At 33.1% G+C, this 10,313-nt stretch overlaps 1 protein-coding gene across 1 annotated transcript in view; it reads right to left on the bottom strand.

Moving 5' to 3' along the window:
- The window catches only part of LOC111625258 (mitotic checkpoint serine/threonine-protein kinase BUB1 beta-like), a 77,804-nt gene that overhangs the window by 38,433 nt on the left and 29,058 nt on the right, over positions 1–10,313 (bottom strand). The window contains exons 6-7 of the mRNA XM_023368362.1: positions 7,379–7,578; positions 832–911 (exon numbers count right to left, since the gene is read on the bottom strand). Coding sequence (XP_023224130.1) covers positions 832–911; positions 7,379–7,578 — 280 coding nt within the window. The remainder of the gene's footprint in view (positions 1–831; positions 912–7,378; positions 7,579–10,313) is intronic.

Genomic DNA, 10,313 nt, shown 5'->3' with positions numbered 1-10,313 from the left:
TTTGGCGCAATGTAGCCAAATCTTGCAACGCTGGAAGGAATACTAAATAAAGCTGGAGTTTTGACTCAAAGGATTATAGAGCCAAATGCGGAAAAAGAAGAGAAAGGACAAAAGATAAAGAAGTGAGAAAGGTTGGAAAATTAAGACTCAATATTTGCCTAACAGAAGAACTATTTAACCTTTCTGACAACTTTTTATCTTTCGTCCTTTCTCTCCTTTCACCAAATTTGGGTCTATAATCCTTTAAGTCACAAATCCAGCTTTATTTAATAATCCTTCCTCATTCACACATCTCCAAGTACATGAATATATTTCATTTCCACTCAAAACTGAAATATAAATAAACGTTTATGGCTTTGTGAAATTTCTTTTCTGAGTTTATGCCGTTGAAATAAATAAATAATAAAAAAATTAAAACATTTGTCGGTTTTGTTTACACCTTCATTGGGCCGCATGCGGCCCACAGGCCGCGGGTTGGACACCCCTGATCTAGAGTAATGCAAAGATATTTTAAAATATCAAAAGAAAGTGCAATGCTGAAAAATGTTAGAACCTATGAAATAAAGTAAAAAATTTAATAATAATTAATTATCAGACATTTAGGTGTATAGTATTTGTTTAATTAAATAAATATGCATATTTATATTTATTTTCTGAACTCATAGATGAATTCTCTATAATTAAACAGGTACTTTTCTGCTTGTGACTTACCATTTACCAAATTATCAATAAACATGTAAAAAAATTAATATAGATTTTTTTAATAATAATTTTATTATTGAAATTTATCGAAATGCAAAAATCAAAAATTTTTCTATAAAAAAATTGTACTTAGTTATCTTGGTACTTTCTTCATCAATATGAACGTCGAATGCTTGTTGATGTTTAATCAATGCATTCTTTTGTGGAATCTGCAAATTTAAATAATTACAAGTTATTTATTTAACATAGATTTTTAATAAAAATTGATTGCTTTGATTTATATTTCAATAAAGAAGTGTATTTTTAAATACAGTGACATTCCATTAACCTAGCATTATCGAGACTGGCACAGCGCCAGATTATTAAATATGCTGCCTTATTAAACAGTTTTTCTAATTTTTTCAATCCCCTGGACACAATCATAAAAGGCCAATTTATACAGTTTTACATATGAAGATATGTAAAACTGTATAAATTGACCTTTTATGATTGTTTATAACACATCATTTCAATTTTTACAGGCTATTCCTACCCATGATTGGCTTGAAACAATAATACTATTCTTACTCTGTGCTTTGTACACTTTTACTGACTATAATTATCAAAGCATACAAACAGTAACAGTAGCTGATTTCACGATAATTATTTATTCCAAGTGTACTAAATATTTCTGCTTCTCATATCAAACCTGTGCACTAGTGTCTTTCAAAAAATCATGCACAAGCTAATTGGTTTCCTAAGAGAACATCATGTCATCTCTAGGAGAATCCACACACCTTTCCAAAAACTGCACGTTTTGAAAACTTTTACACAAAAATCTTAACTATGGACCTATCTAGTGCACAGATACCCCCCAATGACAAGTTGACATGCTAACATACCAGTGCCAGGTTAATGGAATTTCACTGTTACTATACTGATAAGAAAAAAGCACAAATTAAAGAATTTATACTTTAGTCTTAAATTTACCATATTTCTGCACACAAGAGTATGCTCTTATGTATGAAAATCTCATTTTCATGTCTTTTCAAACACACATCCTACTTTGTTTATAACAGCATACTTTGCATGTAAGAGCATGCTTGTATGTCCCAGCATGTCTTAATTTAAAAAAAAAACACTACACTTATGTTTCAGACACTAAATAATACACCACTTGGATTATAAAAACACTACACTTCAGTAATTATTCAATGACATCTCTGTGGTAACCATCATTTGAAAGAAAAAAGAAAGCTTTTGATACTATAAAAGTTTTTAAAAATGTGTGTTTTTAGATACTTTGTGGACTATAGTGCCAATTTTGCCTCATCTATAACAGCAGGCTCTAAGTGCAGAAATTCAGTATGTATCAGTGATCATAACACTGCATATCTAAATAAAATGCTAAACATTGGGTTGTTATTGTTAGTGTACAAGTAGGAGCCAGCAGACCAAACATACCTTAACCTAAAATTTCTAGTGAAACCGCTTGAAAAAGCATTTCTTTAAAATTTTTTATTTTTAATTCATACTAGCTGCAAGGACCCGCTTCGCTGGGTTTTTATTTGTTTGTACATTTGTATGTAATATAGTTGTTTTTATATATATAAGACTGTTTTTCTAAGTAATCTGCCCCAGCTTATTTCTAAGCGCCCCAGTTTATTTTTGGTAGCATACCACAAGAATACTGTGAAAGCTAAATAAAAATTATTTTTAACTTTTTAGTGCATTTATGTAAACAAAAAGTATTTATTAAAATTTTTACTTTTTAGTTTACATATGTAACACTGAATTATCAAAATTCTTCTTGGTTTAGAATTTAATTCAACTAGATCAGAAATTGGGAAGTGGGTAAAAAATGAGTTACAAGATTTTATCTAGACAGACAAACAAATAGCATAAGTTAAAAAATTAATATAAAAACAGCAGAGTTCTGAAGGAGAGCTGAGAAACTTCACCAGGACTCAACAAAATGGAACCCAGATGAACAAGTTTGTCTGAGCAAAAATCTGCACACTCACAAATAATATGCAGACGAGTCTCCTTGGCAGATTAACAAAAGCAGCATTAAACCGAGGAGGAAAGTTTCAGTCAGCACAGATGTTTACAAAAGTGACCAAAACTAGTCAAAACACATACCAAAGTTAAACACAATTCCCATTGAAAGAAGTAGGCCAGGCAAAAAGTCTTGTTCTGCTTTAAACCGGAAGTTAACCTCCACTACTTGGAATTATTGGAAATAGGCCAATCTTTAACAACTCTAAAGACAGATTATAAAAAATACCAAGAGGTGATTCAGGCCTCTACAAAAAAAAAATATGATATACCCTGTTTGGTCAGTAAATCAGTACTTACTTTGCCAGTAATATCCTCATATCCTGACACCCATAAGAGAAAGACCTTGTTATGGGTAGTCAGCTCATTGAGGTGCAAACAGTACAGTAGACCCCCCTATAATGCGGGTTCATATATCGCGGCGAAAAAATTGCGACTGTATTCGTATAAAGACGCTAACAGAGACTCGTAAAATGTGGTAAAACGTCATCGCCGACTCGTGTCGCAACAGGATTGGTCGAATCTGGACCAATAGTGGACGAGCAGCCGAACTACTTACATGCTACGAACAGTTTAAGCGGGTAAGTTGAGTTTATTATTGTCTGTACAGTATATAAATTAGGTACTGTAAGTTTAATACAATACTGTAATTTTATACATTTCTTGTGAAAAAAACATTTCTTATTCAACGGTCATAAAAATTATTTCTATTAATGATGTCTCCAAAGTTCAACTAACTTTTTGCAGAAAAATAACTTATTAGAAAACGCACCCGCCATTCGATGCGCTGCTCCGCGACAAAAACAAGCTTAAGCAATGGCACACTCAGTAAGTAATCCTACAATTTTTTGTTTATAGCATAGTTTATACGGATTATTCCCAAAAAATTATATGTGTTTTGGAAATATTGAGTCAAATTAGTCTAGAAGCGATTAATTTTATGAAAGAAAACCTTTCAAATAGCCGTAGTCCGTAAACTGCACACATGCCAGGCTGTGATTGGCTCATGTATTTAAGGATTCCTACAATGCGAAATTCGTATAAAGTGGAACATATCTACCGCGTTATACGGGGGGGGATCGACTGTACTCCCAAGCAAGTGCTGAATGATATGACAAGAATCAAGTGTCTTTAAGGCAGACTGAATAAACAATGTAGATAGTCTTATTAAGATGATCTCTACATAAAATAGTGCAAACACACTAAATAATAGCTAGCAACTTTGCTTGAAACACAACAGGAAACCTACCCAGTTAGGCAAAAAAGACTACCTGATCACCTCCCAATAATACCAACACTATACAACTATCAGTTTTGTACCTATCTGTAAATCAGACTATCCTGTGAACAAAAAACATCCTACCCATATGTCAGTAAAGGCAAGTGAGAAAGGAGACCAGATAACATATGTCTAATATAAACAGAGGTAGCATTCTGTTGGAATCCATCTTCCTTCATGTTCATCAGTATAGTAATATTAGTAATATGTCCAACAGTACTTGGTCTAGAAATAAGTTGACCAATACACCCAAGTCTATAAAAGGCCCGCCTCACCTTAGCCTGAAACAGGTGCAAGTTCAGAGGAGGAAAACCCAACAGAAGCTCAAGATTTCTACCTGGGTCAAAGGCAAATGCCCCAGTAATAGTAAAGCATGCAGTATGCTGCAAATTTTGCAGCTTAGTCCTTGTAAACATCCTAAGCCACCAAACTAAACCAGCATAGGCTATTTTAAATTGAAGCACTGTAAGGAACCAAGTCCGAACGTTATTTTTATTTACTTTTATTTTGCTTATTATTCTATTTTTTGTTTGGGGCTTATGTTTTGTTAGGACGAAGGTTTCCTCACCATTCACCTTAGTAACTTAAAAATACAAGAAAAACCAACTCACCGACGAAAGAAAAGCGCCGTAGAAAAACTCGCGCACACTTGCGCTTCCCGAGTGGAAAAAAGTAAGTCCGCACCGAGAAAAGGGGGGGAGACCCCACAAGCATGAATTAGGGACTCGCTAAACCTTAAAGAATAAAAAAACGTCCCGAAAATTGTGAAAAAGAATAATGTAAAAGGTTAGAGAGTATTGTCGGAAAATAGGCTGCCAGACAAACGAAAAAAGTTTATTGTTAACGTTAAGTATGTAAATGAGGAGAGTGATCTCATTCAGAATTGTGACGTCACCTCACACTATAAATCCCGAGTCTCAAGTGAAGATGAACGAGGTGAATTCCTGATAGCGACGAGCTTTGGTGAGCTTAGTAGCAGTGAACGAGAGAGGTGTCCGATAGGATCAAATAGTTCCAAGGCGATTTTCAAGGTATTCGATTTATGGATCGACGCTTATAGAAAGTCTTGAGAGTTTGAGGAAATAGGTTCCTAGTATATTGAGGTGACGATTAGGATCTTTAATTTATAAGAAATATTGTTTATAAGTTAAGTCTTTGATTTTTGTCGAATTCCAAAGGGGAATAGAATTAAGTTAGAAATAGATTGATTTGAGTTTGTCGGGTTGATTCTTGTTGAATTTCATTGAATAAATTATTGTTTGATTTTTACTAAATACTGTATATAGTTTATTACTAGAAGTTTAATTAAATATTTGATTTTTGTTATTGACAAACTTTGTCATTATTTAATTCAGTGCACGCTTAAAGTCCAGGCCTGGCACACTAACACGAATCCGCGTGAAGTACCCGTTAGGGAACGGCTATTTCCGGCACGCAGTAGTGTCGATAATCGTTGGAAAAGTCGGAAAAATAATATAGTACTTTACAGCACCATAGTAAAAATCCAAAAGAGGACAGGTGGTTGTAGACCCCAAGAGTAACTCTATATAACCGGAAGATATGCCTGGTCTTGTAACATCAAGATGTAAAATCCATAACAGGCTAGAGTCAAAGATACTTAACCAAGGAAGAAAATGACATCCTTTTATCACAGAACAACCCTTTAAAGCTCTCCTGTGAATAAAGGGATCAAAACCAGTTTTTTGGAACTGATGCTTAAGACATTATGGCTGCACCAGCTCTGCACCCTAATCAGGCCTCTTTCAAGAAGGTCTGACAGTACAGGTAGCCCTCGGTTTAAGCTGTAGTTCCGTTCCTACAAAAGCCAGCACAAATCGAATCGGCGTAAAATGAACCCATATTTACAGAGAGGTATAGGGTTAGGTTCTACATAAGTGAAAAATAAGCAAATAATTTTGTTTATTAATACAATATAATACAAAATACATATAAATTTAATTTTTAAAATGTATTTTAACGTAAAATAAAGTAAAATGTTTTTATTTAAAAATTTTAGTTTCGAATTTCTTACATTTTTCGAAAAAAGTATCCACCTTTAATTGTTTACATTTTTGATTTCTTTCATTAAGAATTTCAGAATATGATCAAATATGATGCTCCTTTTTACATTTGTACTTTGCTCCCAATCATTATCTAACTCACAAAGTTCATTCGTCAAACTTTCCATAGTTGAAAGGATACGTTAACTTGACTTAGAGCTACAGACGAGCGGTGACACTGATTGGTTAACCACTGGTCACCGTAGCAAATATATAAGGTCAGTTTGAGCGGGAAAATTGAAGGTGGCTAAGAAGAGAGAGATATTGTCTGGCTAATAAAAAAAGTGTCATCTGGCCAACGAGAAGTAGATTTGTCTCACTAACAATAGTTTGTGATCGCCGGAAGTGCTACTGCGTCGTAAGGTGTTTTCCTGAACGAATTGATATGGGATACATTCATTGGCGCTATGGATTCAGACGCCATTTATTGGACTATTAAGTTTAATAACTTGACTCGTGGGTACCTGAGTTTAGTATTTTAATAATAATTTAATGCAAATGTATACATACCCAATAATATTAAACAGAAAAAATATATATATTCAATAAAAATCTTTTTTTAACGAATGTACAATGTTGCGGCTTGGTAAATATGTCAACATTGAAATGAAAATCAGTCCAGCATAGGTAAAATCGGGAAATTACACCTCGAAACGACGAATTATGCAGCGGCATTATTGTGAATCAGCGCAAACCGAGGGCTACCTGTACTAGGAAATTTTCCTGTACAAAACAATATTGTCTGCATAATCCTGGGTGTACAACCCAGAGATATTAAGGTTTCATAATATCTCTAGGTTGTACACCCAGAGATATTAAGAAACCATCCACAACAAGAGTAAAAAAACATCACCTTGAGAGCAGTCTTGTGAAATGGATGATCACAGGAAAGTTCCAAAAAGGGAAAGCAACACAGTATGATGAAATAGCATAAAGCAATCTAGCTCTTGTTTGCTGGATAATATCATGCTCAAGTGCAGCATATCTGATGGTCCCAAAAGCATTCTTATCAAAAACACCATCAATGTAAAGAAAAGTATCTAATGCAATCTCCTTGACATCAAGATTATTTTAATTTAGAAGACCAAATTGTGTAAAGCAGCCAGTTTGATAAACTGAAGGTTGTGGAGAGGGAATCTATTCAAGTGTCCAAAATGCACATCAATATACTTCACCATTCTTCTTCTATACTTATATTTAAAATTGCTTTACATTAATTTCATTTTAATCATTTATAACTACTAAAGTTAATACTTAAATTTAAAAGTATTTTTAAAAATGGATTCATTATATTTATTACCTTTGCTTCTGACCATTTCTTGGGTTTCATTTCGTTTTCCTTGACTTTTTCAGCTCTAGATGCAATTTTAATAGAATTTTTAGTTTGACTTGGAATACTTGTTACACATGTATTTTCATCTTTGTAAACATTAAATGCTTGTTTTTTATTATTCTTTTTCTTATCTAAATTTCCCGATTTTTGTATATTAACTGATACATCTAGAAAAAAAAAAGCCATTATAATTCACAAGAAAACAAACAAACAAACACACAAATATATATATATCTTAAAGAATAAAAATAATGTAAAATAATTAAATTAAATAGTTTTAATATATATCTCATTTTCAAAACTTTCATTAAGATTTTAAAATAATGTTTAAAACATTAACAAATTTATATTATATTAGGATGCTAAGTTAATAGGCATAATACTGAAACAGAAAGACACAGAAAGACAACACAGTTTCCTCTATCATGCTCTTTAAATCTTATGAAAACTTTGATAAACAAATGTTAACATACCTAACAAAACAATCTTAATTTGTAATTATCCAATTATTTCTTCCTTTCTCCAATTCATGTTTGAAATTTTTTTCTACTCTGACAGAATATTACTGAGTGCAATAAAATCCAGTGACATTGCCTTTATCTAATTTAGACATAATAACAGTTCAAAAATGGATTGAAGGTATTTCTATTTCCCCCATGATAATCTTTTGTGGATTCAAAAATATTGAGAGCACAATAAATCCATCATCATTAACATGATTTATGATAAGATGTTTTCCTTTTACTGAAAATTTTTTAAAACTGATTAACCATTCTGAGAAAACTATATAATGACAAAATAATCATCTTATCTTTCTAATTTGGTTAGTACAATCTAATTTTCATTCAGATATATCCTATGATTTTCTCGTCTATACATTTTCTGGTTTTCATAAATATAATCATTTTAAAATAACTAGCATAATTTTCAATTATAAAACAATTGTAATCTCAATGGATTTATTTGAATTTTCATTTTTTAACAATCTATAATATGTAGCAGTGTATATGATGGATATGAAAAATATTTAGTAAACCAGGATCATTATTGTTTCTTTAATTAATGCATTAAACAGAGGTTTTCATGTAGGAATTTTCATACTTAACACCAGAACAACAGGTTACCATATGCTACTTAATTAACTGCCATTGCCATTCACTTAAATGGGTTCTCAAACCTCTAACTAATACAAAACTTTTCTTTGTAAAATCATTGTCATGTACCATACATTAACATTTATTAAAATACTAGCTTACCCGTCACGCATTGCTGCGATCTCAGAAGAAATGAAATTCAAGCAAACTTGTTATGATAAAATTCAATTTACATTTTATCATTTTTATTCAACCTTATTATTATTATGTGTTGGGTTTAGTGGGTTATACTCGGTACACACTGGTGGCTGTGTACTATGCCAAACCAGAGTCAAGGCATAGCAACCAAAACAAAACTAAAATTAAATGTGTGTGTCAGTGACAGTGTCTGTATTAAGGAATTTCCTAACAATATGGCATGTATTCAATATAGTGGCCTTCTGCAGTGTGATGTATGTATTTCTACTCAATTGTAATGTTCCCAGGCTTTTGTGTAGCATGTGTGGTATCACACCTGTACAGGAGAGAACAACAGGTACAATAAGCACCCTATCCATCCTCCACAGATGCCTTATTTCCTGGGCGAGTTCTGTGTACTTGCTAATTTTTTCAGTGCATGTGTTTTGTACATTGTGAGTGTTTGGAATGGCTATGTCTATAATGTATGTGATTTTATTGTGTTTGTCAATGAGTGTGATGTCTGGTCTGTTGTGGTAAATTGTTTTATCTGTGATTATGGCTCTGTCGTAATACATTTTGTGCGTGTTATTTTCCAATACTGTCTGTGGAATATACTTGTAGTATGGTTCGTGGATGTCTGCCAATTTGTGTTTCTTTGCAAGCTCTTGGTGTATTATATTTGCTACTTGATTGTGTCTATGTAAGTAATCTGTCTGTGCCAAGAGCTTGCAACCAGAAGTGATGTGTTGTATAGTTTCTGGCATGATGTGACATTTTCTGCATGTGTCATTTGTGAGTGTTGTATCTTTGAGTATGTGTTTTCTGTAGTTTTTAGTATTTATGACCTGATCCTGTATGGCAATCATGAATCCTTCCGTCTCCCCAAAGAGGCATCCCCGATCTAACCAGCTGTTTGACGCAGTTTTGTCAACAAAATCCTGGGCCAGGTCATAAGGATGCCTGCCATGGAGTGCCTTTCGAGCCCATGATTGCTTGATGGTGTCTATGCTTTTTATGTGTTGTGTCATGTCTGTGTGATGTGAGTGTAAGTTTAATGGTGTGCTATTTGAGTTTGCTAGAGTTAATGCTTTATGTAATTGTGATGTTTCTTGTTTCCTGTAGAAAAACTCTCGCAGTGACTGTATCTGTTTGAAGTGAAGGTTAACTATGTCAATCAGACCATGTCTGCCATCTTTACGTGGAAGGGTTAATCTTTCTGTGGCGGATTTAGGATGATAATGTTTATGCTTAGTAAGCGTTGTTCTTGTTTTCCTTTGAATTATTATTGTTATTAATTTTCATCGGAAAAACACTTCAAAGTGTCGTTTCAATTCTATTTATTTATTGGAGTGTTTGTGGATACATGATATTTTTTGTTTTTCCGTCTGGTGCGTACACAAATAAATCAGAAGATTTTCTGAAGTGTGAGTTGGCCACATACAGTTGTCCATGCAAGAAGCAGGATTCTCCAAATCTAGCCTACACGCTTGCAGCGATTGTCAGAAGTACGATATTCCCCATTTATATATATATATATTTTAATCCTTTGCAATTTTAATTATTTAATTGCTCCTTCCTCTCTTCCTTGGCATCATGTGAAATTTCTGATAGTTGGATAATAAACCATT

Source organism: Centruroides sculpturatus, unplaced genomic scaffold (assembly GCF_000671375.1).
Source record: "Centruroides sculpturatus isolate CEXI.00-Female unplaced genomic scaffold, Cexi_2.0 scaffold393, whole genome shotgun sequence".
Classification (NCBI taxonomy): domain Eukaryota; kingdom Metazoa; phylum Arthropoda; class Arachnida; order Scorpiones; family Buthidae; genus Centruroides; species Centruroides sculpturatus.
This window is presented reverse-complemented; position numbering and strand designations above follow the sequence as displayed.